General features: G+C 43.2%; 1 protein-coding gene across 1 annotated transcript in view; it reads right to left on the reverse strand.

Moving 5' to 3' along the window:
• The window catches only part of LOC117231704 (diacylglycerol O-acyltransferase 1), an 87,745-nt gene that overhangs the window by 37,000 nt on the left and 34,836 nt on the right, over positions 1–15,909 (reverse strand). Inside the window, exon 5 of the mRNA XM_033490375.1 lies at positions 14,174–14,282. Coding sequence (XP_033346266.1) covers positions 14,174–14,282 — 109 coding nt within the window. The remainder of the gene's footprint in view (positions 1–14,173; positions 14,283–15,909) is intronic.

Below are 15,909 nucleotides of genomic sequence, written 5' to 3' on the forward strand. Positions count from 1 at the left end.
AATAGCGAAAGTTCCACCACTGAAAATAGTTTCTCCATTTTCTTCGGCCGCTCGTCGAGCTGAGGAATTGCCAGTTTTCACATCGGACCCCATTGTCGCCCGGTATACTTCAAGATCCGCAACTCCCGATCTTCGCCATCCCATTTCGACCCGCTACTTCTCCTCTCGATTTCAACCAGCCTCCCCTTCCATCTTCTCACCTTATCCCAGGCTCGTAGTACGACGATTCCTCCTTCCTCTTCTGTCAACTGACACAGTCGTTCTCGTCTATCTTTACGCCACCGTTTTCTCCCTCTTTTTTTCGATCGTACTGATGCCAGAAAAAGCAGACTGATGCATTTTGATCAGGATCCATTTCCGCGTGCCGACTCGAACGGAAGAGACTCCAGGGCTCTTTCACCCTCGCCTAGGAAACGTGTCATCGAGAACGTCCTCTCTTTGAAACACGCTCATACCATGGGTCGACTTAGTTTCTTCATCTTTTATAGGTTCGATCCCCTTTCATCATCCCCGCATCCGCGGCGATTCTGCTCCACGGAATAAACGCCACGATTGCTTCCAGCCGCTTTACAACGAAGCTCTGTGATGTATTGTGAGTCAACAGGTTTTTGTGATTATGCAAAGATTGTTTGCAGTTATTAATTGGAAAGTAAAAATGTAATAATAGAAAAAATAAGGTAGATAGTTTTTACCTTGAACAATTCGAATTTGCTATAAATCTTCCTTTATAATTAATAGCCTTTTATATGAAACATGATCCGATATTTCATTGGATATTTAATTTTCTCCTGAATTTCACATCAATGTATTTAATTTCATTTTTCATCTCTGTTCAGGTAATTCGTTAGAAGAGCGGTGCTTTGAAAGATGTAAATATAAATTCATTAAGGCTCCTAATGGAACCAAGTATCGTGGCGAACGCATGAGAAATTATGACAGACGTAGGATATAGTGACATTTCTCGGTTCGCTGGCAGTAGTATTGTCCCGCCATTAGACAGACAGCGCGATCGTCAGACAAGGGAACAACGTTTCAATATTTTCATAGATACAACGTTACCTATATATATCCGGATAAAAATCGAACGAAATCACTTCGATATTTTTGTAATTGATCCTGTCTGTAATTTAGACGAAAGGAATTTACGAGGATTGTTTTTCCTTCGTTTTTTATTCCATGCAATTCGAGGACTCATGCATATGGAATTGATACGTAGTAACGAACAGTTAGCGAATAATTAATTAAAATACAAATTTGAGGCTCAATATCATATCCTAAATATTTGATCGCTTAAAATGTATGCTCGAGTTGACGTTCGTTTCTCTTTGCCGTTCGACAAATTGCCATACGCGCGATGCGTGAACTTGAAAAAAAAAATATTAATGAACGCGAAATATCGGTACAATGAATCGAAAATCCTTAATTGAGCGCGATGTAGTACCTGGTCTCCCTGTCGACGATTAATCGTTTCATCGAAGCTATTAGAAGGTAACTGCAAGTTCGCGGAACAATGTCGCACCTACGTCGAACGTGGTCTGCAATTTTGTTCCGCGTAGCGTGCACGTTGCATTTAGCGTGACAACGCGGATGCGTGTAGGCGACACACCTGAACTATTCTAACGTATAAATCGAGAATACTGAATAAAATAATCAAATAAAAAAGAAAGAAGGGGAAAAGAAGAATGAAAGACCCAAGAAAGAAACATCAAAAGGGAAAAGAAAGAGAATAAAAAACAACAAACGGAAAGCGGAATCCGAAAAGAGCAGCGGGAGGTCGACGATACAAGCCAGGACGATGGTATATCCTCGATTCGCGATCGTAATCAGAAACGGCGACTGCGCTTCCAATTCCACGTATTCGCCTACCTACTATCCCGCCAGAATTCGTGAGCAAGACGACGCTCATCGTTATCGTCGTTAAAATTTCTGCAATACGTATTCGCTGAATTTCGATGAACCACGGCCGATCGAGTTTACTCCAACGACTATATTCCCCCGGATTCATAATTGTGCAACATTACTTTAAAAGAAAAATAAAATATATATACATAATGAATATATAATGAATGGTATATACAGAATGAAACGTAAAAAAAGGTAGTATATAAATATGCGTGTGCAATATTAAAATAACTCAATTTAGGAAAAGCGTGGTTGATAAAAAGCGTAAAAAATCGTAGCTGGAAATAGATATTTCGATTGTATTTTTATTCCCACTACTTTCTTACTCCACCCGTCGGGTCTGGAATTTATTCTTTCAACGTGTTTTACGCAGAAACTTTTATTCAAGCGTGCATACGCGACTGAATCGAATAAACCTTCGAAATTACGATTTCATAAAAATCCGTAATGTTCGGAATAAAAATGTCAAAGGTGTTTCACGGATGAAAGACGCGCGACACAGCGCCATCGTGAATATGCACGTCAGGGAGAATTGTTTCCTTTTATTTTTCCCGGGGAACAAAGAACGACAACCGAAACGTTATTTTTTAAATGGTTGCATGTCACGGTCGTTCTTTCTATTAGAGCATGAAATGTGATTCGCTGTTACGATTGTCTTCACGACCGACTGGTTCGATGACCAGTTAAACTATATTATTAAACGATCTAACAGTTCCAACTATCCCAGATGTTCCACTAATTAACACGAGAATTCAACGTTATTAATTAACAAGATCCGAGTCCCAGTTCGATTCTATGTGAATTCAGTAAAATAGGAGATACACGGGAATTATAAGCAAATTTCGGCGAACCGAGGGAATTACCAAACGATAGTTAGGAATTAGACGAGTTCCCAAAATTCGGCTGGCTGAAACAAAACGTCCAAAGTTTTCATTAATTAGTTGGAAGAATAATTATCTGGTGGAACGATACTATATTTCTATATTTATTGTGAGGCGATGTGAGTGCCTCGTGTCAATATCACCGCTCCAATGCGCCCAGATGGAATATATGTATGTACTACAAGTAGTGTGACAATAACACGATCAGTTATACCGATTCCGCAATATCGGCGCCCTCGATCGCTGGTATCGAGTTTCCTCCAACGAAACCGCTGTCCGTATCGTAATTGGGGAACTTGTGAAATGCTCTTCCCATTAATTTTAAGAGATTATTATTTGATGCATCGATGCACACAGACAATTAAGAGATCGCGCTGTTAGCTTCGCTAATATTTCTGTCAACGGAAGTATTCAAAAGGTCACGAGACATTTTCTTAAGTAATAGAATTTCTTAAATGTGCTTTTCAATTTTTAAATCTTTTTAAATATTTTTATTACCGACCTACGTTTATTCGGTAAGACCTACTTAATTCTTTAGGAGATAGGATCTCGACATTTTTAATCTTTATCAATTTTTGATACAGCAGGACAGGAATTCATGAGCAGAATTCTAAACGGGGCACTAATACTAAAAGCCAATGCTTTAAAACAAGCCTCGGAAAGTCTTCAGAAGTTACATCAAAGATCGAATATCCATCGAATTAATACAACATCCTTTCAAACCCGATTTTCGTCTGGTTGATACAAAGTGAACACCAGTCAATCTGACGTTGATCAAACAGAATAAACCAAGAATCTCTCTGCGACCTTCCGGTATTCGCTAACAACAAAATCAATAAGAATCTTCTTCAGGCCAGGATACCTGCGAAGCAAAAACGAGGCTGTCTTTATTTTTCGACGATGTTCGTCGATAAATTCACCCGGAGACTTCGCTTCCGGAAGTCGTGTCTTTTGCACGGACGTGCTTGGTGATCGATCGCCCGGCCGTAATTCATCTGGCACGCGTAATTCCATACTTATGTCCTGACGATTCCTCTGTACGTATCTTCGATTTCCACAGTCTGTTCCCGCCCCACTCCAGAGGAACATCTATGATCCTGGCACGATATCCAGTTGGCTCGAGCTTGTAATCACCTCGCGAAGTTACCGTGCGTGAAGCCGGAACTTGGCAAGCTGCGTGCATTCGTTTCACGCACGACTATGCTGATCGCGTGGCTCTGTGTGTTCGTTTGTTTTCACGCGTTTATGGGGTGGATAGGATGATACAGTTGGAAGGACGTCGTTTCTGCTTTTTTCAATTGAATCAATAGGCGAGCAAAACGCATATCCGAGGGATTTTCCTTTCACTAAAAATAGCGTTTTCTCTTCCATTGGTACGTTCGTAAACTGGTACAACATTTCCATATCGGTTTTTTTCTTTCACTCTTTATCTCTCTCTCTCTCTCTAACTACAGTGGTGGGGTGTGCAAAATCCAGCACGTTTGTTTCCACGCTACAAAGATACTCCCTTCCAATAGGTGTTCTTCTAACATAGGCAATCATTTCTCTTCCTCTCCAACTTAAAAAGGTTCCAAACTTTTCTTTCCAATTTTTGTTTCCGATAGTTGTTTTCCCTATACATCTCCCTAAGGTTCTGCTTCTTCTTACTCGTTTAAGGAACGTGTCAGCGATCGGCGCGGTATTCTCTGAAACGAAATTCGCCCGAATAGACTCGAATTAAATTTCAAGCATCTTTCCCCGCGACTTGACCGGCGCTCCTGCGCTTTCTCTTTCAGCGTTCGCGCAATCTCCTAACGCAAAGTTCAATCGTCGTATCGCTCTCGAGAGAATCGATTTCGTCTTACATTCCACGCCGTGACTTCGCAGAGAACTAAACATCTTAACGTGTTGTTGCAACGAAGCTGATTCCCCGAGCACCAAAGAGGCACAAAGCAACCGCTTCCTCTCAAGTTTGTTTCCAGACGCGGAACACAGCGCGCGAACTTCGTATTTCGATGAATCTTTCAGGCGTATCCTCGACCGAGGTCAGACACAGGTTAAAAATGCACCGGATTAAATCGGCGTGGAGAACGACGATCAAAGCGAGACGTGCATTCACAACGGTCTTAAACGTGACCGCATTAACGTGTGGCTCTTGCTTTGTACATCCTTCCTATGAGTTTAACCTCGATCCAGCCACTCCCTACGGAGTCGAGAAACAGCTAGAACGCGACGTTCTTGGCTAGCCGAATCCCTTTGGAAATTCAGGATATCCTCTTGCGAGACACTTGCGCTGCCATCTCTATGCGACTACCTCGAACATTTGCGGGAAGAAAGCCTCCTGCCAGAGAATCCAACTGTATGTTTGATATTCCAAGTGTCCAACTTGCTTTGTACTATTCTTGGTTACGAATTAGTATGAGAAAGCCTTCTGGTATTATGTTGATATACATACAAGAATGCTTTTGGCCAAAAATATTTTCTACTGCGATATACTAAAGTATTATTTTCTGAAAATCATATCAAGTAATTCTACGTTTTAAACGGTGCTGGATGGTGTATAAATCAAGGTTAGGAGTTACTCCATGGGAAAATGCGTCGAGAATGGTAAACCAAAGCCGGCGTTGAACGCAAATCGTCACCGGACGAAGGGTGTCGCGACGACGTTAATATTTCAGTAGCTCAGCCTCGTAACGTTGCGAAGTGACTCTCCGCGTATCGTTGTTATATCTTTACAAGTATGCCGGTAGTTAGAGGCAGTGTGACCAGACCTGCCAGCCAGTTGAAGAGGCTCCTCTATCTGACATCCACAAAGGCTAGCACCCGGTTATCGAGTCAAGCGCTTGCGACGTATAACTCGCGACATCCACCAGCGATGCTGCTCAGAACCGTGACTTCGTTCGCATTATTCGCGCGGTAACCAATTTATCATAATAATTTCGCGTGGATTATCCGGTGTAAACGGCACACCGACGGTTGCCTTTGTGCATTCGACTGCCACGAGCTAGTTAGCCTAACACCGGCTGGCTAGACTCCAGACGTTTCTATCTCAAACCCCTGCGCGCCTGTATCGCTGCTTGCCGGCGAGGATATGTATGGAATTCTTGCACCCCTGGATCGCCATTACGCGCGGCGTGAAAGCGAATCAAGCACGCATACGAGGATGCGTCTCGTTCTCTGCTCGAATGCTCGACCATTCGCGTCTTCTTTAGTCTGGCTCGGCCGTGTTTCACGCTACGTCGAACACCGTGCTCGTTTGAAGTCAACGAAATTGGCTGCTTATAAGGGCTGACGGTTTCGGAGTGTGAGTGCTGAATTCATCGCTTCTTCGTCGTTCCGCTTCTCTTTTTTCTTCTTCTTCTTCGTTTTCTTCCTTCGTTTCTACTTTCCTCTTCTTTTTCTCTCCACCTGCTCTCTGACTATTTAAGTCAGTTCATCCTCGTTCCATCTTAGATCGTTTTCTCTTCCTTTTCTCCGTTCCTCGTCCAATCCTATCGACCATTTCGTACTGGCCGTGTTCTTTGGAATTACAAATTATGCAGCGAACGGTTCGACTACCGCGGCATGAGTTCCTCAGGAATTACAAATCACACGTCCAGACATCGTCCTCTCAGTCTACAAGAGAGATTCGCTTCGGAGAGCGAGAAGCGAGCTACTGTTGGTTTAGGCAGGAACGAATAGGGTAGAGGTTGGAACAAAGGAAACGCTGGATCAGATTTAGGATCTCGGCGAGTCTCACGCCAGAACGGTCGAGGCTGCAGACGTGGTACATCGTGGAACGTAAGAGGCAATCAGTGTGTTTGTACGTTCACATGGAGAGGAAGAGAAGATGGAGATTCGTATGTAAATAACGGCCGAAGAAACGGAACTTGGCATAATTTTCCTAACATAGCCTTGGACTCTTCTCGTTAACGAACTGTTAAATCACGCGATTCCTTAATTAACGAGTTCCAAGTTTCAATATTTATCATCAACATCTTTGGTTACTGACCGTCGTTGGCCTTCGAGATTATCCAGTTTCCAGCAATTCATATTTACCTAACAAGGCATTTACGCGCTTTGAATCATAAATGTTTCTCCATCGAGGCCAGGTTCTGCACTAAAACGTTTACAGGCTTACACCGGAGGTAGAGAAGCTTTGGGCGAAACGGAAATTACGTTCGAACGCAGCCGGATATGTGGCCAGATGGGCGCCTTTCCGCGAATTTTGAATAACAAATCGTGGACCGCCGACTAATTCGTGCAGCCGTTCAACCACTCCGTCCCTTTCGCTGTGACGAAAGGGAGAGAACCAGCCGGAATAACTACTTCGTTATCATGCTGTAATCCACTAGGATCTAGTTGAGCAAACGAGAACATCTATCGTGAATGGGGAAGCGTTTAGGTCGCGCCATTTTCCCGGAATCTGTGTCACCAGTTACCGACGCCCACGTTATAAGGTAAAACGACTCACCTCAGGACCTCGTGGAACCTAAAGATTATAAGATTCATTTAAACTTTATCGCTTCGACCAACGAACTTTGCCGTGTCAAGCGATTTTAATTTTCATTCGTTCTTACGGTGGCTAAACTTCGCTGATATCTGCCAGTAGGTTAAGATGTAGGTTTAAGGACGTGAGTGAAATTTGTGAGAGGTAATTTAGTTCGGACCAAAGTGGTTTGCACCAAAATGTGATTTTAATTTTGTAGCTACGTACTTAATTGTAAGGAAACTATTTCAAGTCGGCAATAATTTTATACTGGGTGAACCTTCTTCAGGATTTTCGTAAATATCATTAATTAGAAAATTATTTTAACGAAAGACTTATGCGATAAAAGATTCGAAACCTGTATCAGAATTTCTTCAACATCATCTCCAAGAGAATCATTTACGTTTGCCACGCAAATATTATCTCCTGCGAAAGTTTCAAACTTACTTCGTGTGAAACTATCTTTCCTTTTACACTATTTTTTCACATCAACAAACTTTCGTTATCGTCCATTTAATCAAATCTTCGAGTCATCGTCCACTAGTTTTCTCTTGAAATGATTTCACAAAAGTTTCCTCTAGTTCCAAAAGCACGCCTACGTTACTCGCATCCAATATCCATCCTGTTGCAGCTGCATTTTTCACCTAGAGAACGTAGATAATGATACTATAACGGCGTTGTACAGCGACAGAGAGACGAACAAAAGAATGACTAAGCTAAACGGGAAAAGAGAACGCCTTATTCTCGGCACGATCTTGAAATATGTCGCCTGGCGGTTTGCTTTCTCCGCCCCGTCTTTAACGCTAACGTGTCACGCGCGTACACGACGTTAGATGACGACAACGACGACGACGTTAGATGACGACGACGAGGACGACGACGACGATTGAATTTTCCAGGCAGACACAACGATATCGTCAGCTCGATTCGTAAAGGCTCGCCTCTTTGTTTCGTCCGACGCGTTATTACGTTCCCATCTGACGTTATGCGTTCGGATTTTACGGTTGGAGGGTAGTCGCATGCTCGTTATGACTTTATGCCGGGTGTATGGCATATCGAGACGTAGGGTGCGTGCAAAGTGCATGCTTCGGTTCGGATTTATAGGTCGACGGCGAAATCAAAAGACGCCGAGAATTATTAGAACGCGGATGCAGGCACAGTATGCGCGAATCACACGAGCTCGAGATTTCCACGCGTTCGTTCGCTGCCAGTGACAGGGTAAGAATTCGCGAATTATGAAATTCTAAGTGACGTCCGGAGTGACAGGGTTCGTTATTATGCCGAGATATCGACTATTGTGCGCTGCACGTATAGCACGTTGTAAAATGCTTCTATAGTTGTAAGATACCAGACAGGAAATAAATAAATACGTTGTTTCGCGTAATATCATCGTTTCCACGGAAGCGAATTTTCCACGAATTTACTACGGCAGCTGTTGTTTTTTGCCAAAGTGAAAAACTTGACGATATTTAATCGCGTAATTGATTGAATGCAAATAAACTGATGAGAATAGAAGGCTTTTAAATGAGTATTTATATATCGGCAAACTCAAACATTTGTTGTATCCTTCAATAATTCTCCGCAATTAAATCGGACTTGCATTAAAAACGCAGCGGCCGATATTCGTTCCCGCGATAATACGATCATAAAACCAGCAAGAGCGTTTTTACAGTGACAGTGAAACATTCGACGCTGCTCGCGTGTCTCGTTCGACGGACGCGTTTCTCTCGCTGCTCTAATTAATCCCGATGAAATCGCGATTAATTACGAAACATGGATGGGCATTTGTTACCTCTCCTATTCGATCCGGCACTCATTCGATTTGTTTCTGCTCGCTGTCTGTCTGTTTCCCTTTTTCCTTTTATGTCAGCCATCGAACAAGAAGTCACAAAAATTCCAGCGGCCCGTCGAGTATCGTACGTCACGGGCTACGCGCGCGTCCGCGAAGACGAGAATACTTGTCCTGCCACAATATGATACCGAGTGCCACTTAACAGTGCGAGTAAACCCTCGACGCCTTTTATTGCATTTGCGGGCGGCAGCTATGCGAATGGCAGGGAGACGCTGAGAGCAACAAAGACGAGAGGTGAACATGGTGCCGCGAGAGATACCGAAAAGGGGAATAAATGGGAGGTCAAAAGCGAGGAGAGAGAAAGAAAGGAGGAAAGACAAGAGAGAAGGCAGCGAGAGAAAGAGAGGCGAAGGGCGAGAAGGGCGCAGGCGGAGGTCGATAGCTCCATGTTTCTACTGGGTGTCGCGTTTCGTAATGACAAAAAGGGAAGCATTATATAGGGGAATATCGAAACTGAATGGAATTCCACGATATTTCCCTGGCCTCGTAATTACAACGGATCTCTTTCTTTTCGACTCTTCGCCAAAATCCAATGATTTTCGCAGTGTTGTCTCGCGCACCTTTTACGTCTCCGCTTCATCATGACCAAACGTGACGCGCGATTCGGCAAGTACGCGAGCGCAAAAATTAAATCGTCGATCCGGACTGCCATTCCCCAACGGCTGCCGGAGCTTTCTAGCGTTCTCTGATCGCTGAAAGGAATCGCCCGTAGCAAGGGATGCAGCGTAAAAGCGCTAATTATCGAAGGAGACAAACGATTGGACAATTCGTTCACTGAAAAACTCGATACGAACGGGACCAGCGTTCAATATGCGACGCGATCGAATCTTCCTCCCCTCGACCAGTCGCACACCCTCTGTTTCTGACTTTAATGGTACGCTGCATCTCCAAAGAGCGGTACGAGAATCACGTGCCACCAGACAATTCTCTCTGGCGCATAATATCAACGTGTCCTCGAGATCCTTGGGCTTTATCGTTTATTCAATTGCTCGCTATTTGGAGGCAAATTATATTCCCAGCGTGATCGCACGCGTTAAATGCCGTTTATGATTGTACATAATGGAAGTTCAGTTAATTTCGAATAAAGATGACGAAACAGAGGATTAAGAATATTTCTATTTATTATGTTCGTACGGACGGGCGATATACGTGAGCACGACTTTTATAAAAAATAAATTTCCATCTGTCTCGCAAGAATCGTTAACGAGATCGATTCGAACTTTCCTTTATTCTACGATAGCGAATTGTCGCGAGTTATTCTGTCGGTGTCAGAAGAAAAATCATTCGAACCTTTATGTAATTTCAGGTCGGCACTGACGACAAATGGAAGCTTCGTTTCATTAAATTTACAATCGACTGAAAGGCTGTCCGCGCCTTTTTCCCGAGAGGCGACGCTAAGTGGCAAGCATTGGCGTCTTTAATTCCGGGGGCCGGCAAAGAGAGCTCGAATAAAACCGCTCGTCGATAATTACGCAGGCTCAGGGTTGCTTTGCGTCCTTTCATGCCGGCAATCGAAAGACAAAACTGCTTTGAAATGCGGCGCGCGCCAGTCTCGCGCAAAGACCTCGAGGTTCTCGACGAGCTCGTGTCTGCGCTAGCCGGATACACGCTCCTTTCTCTCTCTCTCTCTCTTCTTTTTCGAGTGCACACTGCACACCCTCTCACGCGTACGTGAGTCGTCTCGCGTGTCAAGCCGGTGGTCGAGGACCTCGACGAATCCGTGGAAAAGAAGCCGAGAAGGGAAAAGAACGAAGAAAAGACGAGAACGAAGGAGGTGGAACGCGAAGAAGAAGAAGAAAAGAAGGCCGGCCCTTGTTCTCTTGCACAGCCACTTCAATCGTACTACTTTTAGGCTACAGGCGCACTCGCGTCAGACTTCAGAACTTTTAAGAAGCGCTTACACAACCGGATGTACCGACTAGTTGACGTATGAATCTCTATGTGGCTCACGTGTCACGGCCCGAAGACTTTTCTCGCCAGTGTTCACGGATTTGTCCCGCTCACTCCATCGTCGACTTATCTCTATCCTTTCTGCTATCTTTTTTCAACTTCCTTGTCGCGTCTGGAAAATGTCGGGCAGGTAGTTATAGAGAAAGATGCTATAGCTTGGAAGTGGTATAATTCGTCTAAATGACGAATGACTCGAGAACAAGTACGTATATGTTCGTACTAGAGACTCGAGAATTGCAAATTCAAAGAGTTTGTGCGTGTCTAAGATCCTTGAAAATGCGGAATGATCGAGAACAAGGGAAGTCATACAAGACTCGTGGGCAAGAATCATTTGTAAATTGGCACGGTCTTAAGTTAGGAAAGATACAGTTTTTCAAAGAATCAAAAGTTGTTTTAAGAATTATTATTATTGTATCGTTTAATTATTATTGCAGATAGTCGTCATTCTATACACGTTACCCTATACGGAAAGTTGTTTGCAGCTCAACATTCCTATATTGGTATATGCAATTGTACAGAATAAACGGTCTTTCAATTTCCTCTTAAAATGCAAATACTAGAATGAAAACCAATGTTATCTAAATAAAGCCACTTTATTATTACCATAGGGCTTTCTAGCAGAAGATAAAACGTTTAAATCCGGCAAATAATCAAACTTTTTTGATATATTGTTATGCAACAGCATGAAGGAAGAATTGCTACAGTTTTCTGCTCAAGATAGAAGATTCGCAATAAACTTGCATGTCTCAGTCAAGGAAGAATAACTCGGAAGACATCATAAAACCCTGCAACGAACACAAATCGCTGTAACATCGTGTACAAAAGAAAGAAGAAGGAAATTCCCCAACGAAAGCATCTGCTCCGGTAAAGTAACTTTCTTATTATACGCGCCTCTTGTTAGTTTCTTTAATCCGGTATTCTTTAATCAACGCGAAACATCTGTCTCGCTTGTTTCCACCCTGTGAAACTTTAAGCGGCCGTTTATGATAATGCGTCAAGAAATTCGGGATCGAGTTTCGTTTGAAGAATCGCGAGCCGCTTGCACCGATAGCAGATGGAAATATCAGGGAACGTGTTTGTGGTTGAAGATGTTTTAACTCGAAATCCTTTAATTAGAGTGCCGTCTTCCTCGTATTCCTCGATGTGCTTACTCTTTAATTGCTTTTCTTCGATCGTTCTCAGAGCGCTTCGCGCGGTTTCCGGCGATCTCGAAAGACGCTCCAATAAAATGTCTTTTAATTGAGATTCGTAGCTGCAGCCCCCTTTGCGATCAACTAGATCGGCGAGAAACTTTTTTACCGACTCTCGCCATTCCGACTTTAATTATTTGTTTGGGCTTCATTCACCTACAGCTGGATATATGTACACGGGCCAACTGGTGTAAATTTGATCATTCGAGAACGAAGCAACGCGATCTACTGAATGATTTGCACGTTTAAGAAACATCACTGAAAGTATTTCATAAATAAAAATACCTGTTTAAATGAGAAATTATTTTTAAAGAACGTTACGCAGAATTCGATGGAATATAAAATAAATACTGAAATATATGAAATATTATGATTGAACTGTATCCCACAAATAACGAAATTTTGTTTCCGTGGTAATTCAAGTTTCAAAGTCCACTGGCAGGTCGGCGTAATCGAACGATCGATCGAGTCGTAGATCAATCGGTGCATCGTGTAATTGCATTCGTGTGGACGATGACACTCGACCATCGAATCTCACGGATCACCGTGCGTATTGCATTTAAATAGAATTTTTGATACGGCGCTACAACGATGTCCGGCATGTTCCCCGTAACGAGAATTCAAGCACCGTCACGCGACGTCGAGCCGGTCAGAAACGACTAATCAAAATCGGTTGAAAATTGAAAATTTGCGCTAATGACGAGCGTAAATCAATCATATCTCATTAATCAACGCAATATTGGCGATCGGCATGAGCGTGGCAGTGGTAAACAGCGGCGAGGCAACGACTCGGTTTACCTTGGTCCGGGTAATTAAAATAAGAAAGAAGGAAATAGAGACGATTCAAAAAAAAGCCGGCAGCGATTCGATTTTAACAATATTCTGCTTTGCAATGGCAACGTATTAAACGGCACTGCGTAATATTGGCGTCGTGCACGATACGGTTTCGTTAATTAAACAGCTTAGCGGACACCAATATCGCGCGAGAAGAGACGCGATGTTCGCAATTCACGGAATGCTATAAAGGTTTTACGGCAGCTGAAAATTTCGATTCGACATTCCTTTCTTTGTTCGTCGCCGACTTCGTAAGCTTTCGCATTTTTGAAGTCCGGCCCGACGGAATAATTCAAAATTATTCGACCGTAACCGTACGTGGTGTGCACTCGTAAATGGACTTAGAAGCTTTTCACACGTGGTTGGAAGTAAGAGTCGCAGTGAAAACTCGCGCTATTCTCTTTTACGTTGAGTCGTGGATTCCGTAAAGCCATCGGTAATACTATACTTCGTTATAAAGGTTTATAAAATATGCTTGTGTGATGAAGAAAATTTAAGCGTCTTACCCACGCGATAAGTAAAATCGTCTTAGGAAAAGGAAATATTTTCCAACGTTCCCCTGAAGTGCTTCAGTTACTGGCGCTATATACAGCAGCTCGCGAAAGCATTCGAATACTTATAGAAACGTATCATTTTACGAATAATACGGATATTATGTACGTTATACGAACGATTTTAAAACAAACCTGCAAACCAATGTGATCATGAATCATGATAATTGAGTCTCGCAACAATGCTGAAATTTCGAAATGTTTTATATATAATATACACGTGGAATACATATACAAAAATTGTCTACATTAAGCGTTCAAATATTCTAGCGAGCTACCGTACATGACGCGAATAATAAACTCTTTAAAATATCACGACTCTCATGATATAGTATTAAACGTAGAATTAAAATTTATAGCTCGGCAATGAATTGTCAGCTTAAGCGGTCTCTACATCAACGTCTATGGAAGCCGAAACGTCGTTACGCCACGCAAAGACACTGCCACAACACTATTTTCCTACTTCCTATATTTCATTTCGATGGGTGGTCGTCGTACACGAGCGACGTCGTCCGTACGAGACCGAGAATCACGTTGAACGAAATGATACGTAAAATGGCGCTTACACAGGCTGAATCCGGAATCCTTCACGTGGATGACCACCATCGGCACCAGTACCATCACGATGAGGTTTACGACGTGGAACACCATTCCTGGCCCGTGAGCTATGATATCCTGCGGCACAAAATAGAGAGGTACAAGTTACGAGCGGAAGTTGCTTGCAGAGAGCGCGTGGCACATGAAACGGTACGGAATAGAAGGAGGAGAGACAGATAGAAAGCGAAGAGGAGGGTTGAACGGGAAACGCGGCATCCTCGTTCTCAGCGTGGATAGACGCGCGAGGGTGGTGGTGACCGGAGAACGGTGAGCTTCTCAAAATACGAAGGCTGAAATGCAGTCCGTTGAACTACCGAAAGTCGTTTATTATCCATGCAGAGGCCCCGTATCCGGCCGTGTCTGTTGCGGAATCCACTGCAAAATGAAACGTTCTTGTTCCTGCTACGAGGGTTGCTTATTTAAATATAGCGCGACAGGAGTTCGAGGACGTTCTATTCCCTAGCTACATTCAAAGGACATTCGTTTGATGCCGTTACATTCTTACATTGGTGATATATTAGATACATTGGTGTTATATTAGATACGATGGATTCTTCGATCGATTCTACTTTTACTAGTGTAATATCGTGGACAAAAGGCCTAAGAGATATCGGATGAATCATAAACAGTATCGCGAGAGAGCCAAGGCGCCGCCAGGTCCATCAATGTGTCGCCGATCCTTCAATTGAATAGTTTCGTAGAAAAGACCTACGTGACCCTGGCTACGAGCAGAAGCGGAACACGTGCGTGGTGGACCTAACAAAAGATAAAGGGATGCTAAGGGAGAAAGACGAATTAACAGTCGGTGTCAGTGGAGAAGCCAGGGAGTGCGAATCGAGAAGTCAGAGAGTATGAGTTGCGTTGTCGATATAGTGTGGCTAATGTTGTCGAGAGAGTGTGGTCCGCGTGAGAGAGAAAGAGAGAGCGTTGGATCCGTGATGACGAGAGTTGCAAATTAACTATTGAGTTGTCTAAATTATAGTACGTTATTGTATTTAGTTCCCGTTAAACAACCATCGTTTCCTGTTTAATCAATATTTGTGCAATCCATTCATTGTAAATTAATCGTAATAGTTTACGATACTACGCTAGCTTTATTCGATTTGATTCTTTTGCATTACGAAGCAGACAATCCGAAATAGTTATACACCGATGTACGCGAAGACAGCGGAGTGAAATTACACAGTCGGGCTAGCATTTAAAACATTGGCTACGAGATACGAGCTGTTCAACGCCTATAGCACGATGAAAAATTAAACGATATTCAGAGCAGGGTTAGTTGTTTAAAGGCGTCGTACCGCTGCTTTTAATACGGTACCTCGCCTGCGAGATTACGCGTTGAAAATACACGATACGCGGTGGTAAAGCCAAACAGCATGCTGGCGATGAAACATTTTCATCTGATATAAAATATTCCTAGACACGTTTCCGCGTTATATTTCCCACTGTCGGCCTTGCCGTGTGCGTTGCGCTGTTTGTTCGCCGTTGGACCGCTCGAGAGGAAGATAAAAAAGGTACAAACGAGAAAAATAAGGACAGCCGTTCATTACACATTCCGTATTTACGAGCTACGAGACTCTTAAGGTAGACAGTGATGCGAATTTTTCACGAACGTTACAACGTTCGCGAATGAAAACACGTTACAGCACGCCGCGCCGGTTGCCTTTCTTCGAGACCAACCTTCTCGCTGCCGGCCAGGCCGATC

The sequence above is a fragment of the Bombus vosnesenskii genome, unplaced genomic scaffold (assembly GCF_011952255.1).
Source record: "Bombus vosnesenskii isolate JDL3184/JDL3185 unplaced genomic scaffold, Bvos_JDL3184-5_v1.1 scf7180000013273, whole genome shotgun sequence".
Taxonomy (NCBI): domain Eukaryota; kingdom Metazoa; phylum Arthropoda; class Insecta; order Hymenoptera; family Apidae; genus Bombus; species Bombus vosnesenskii.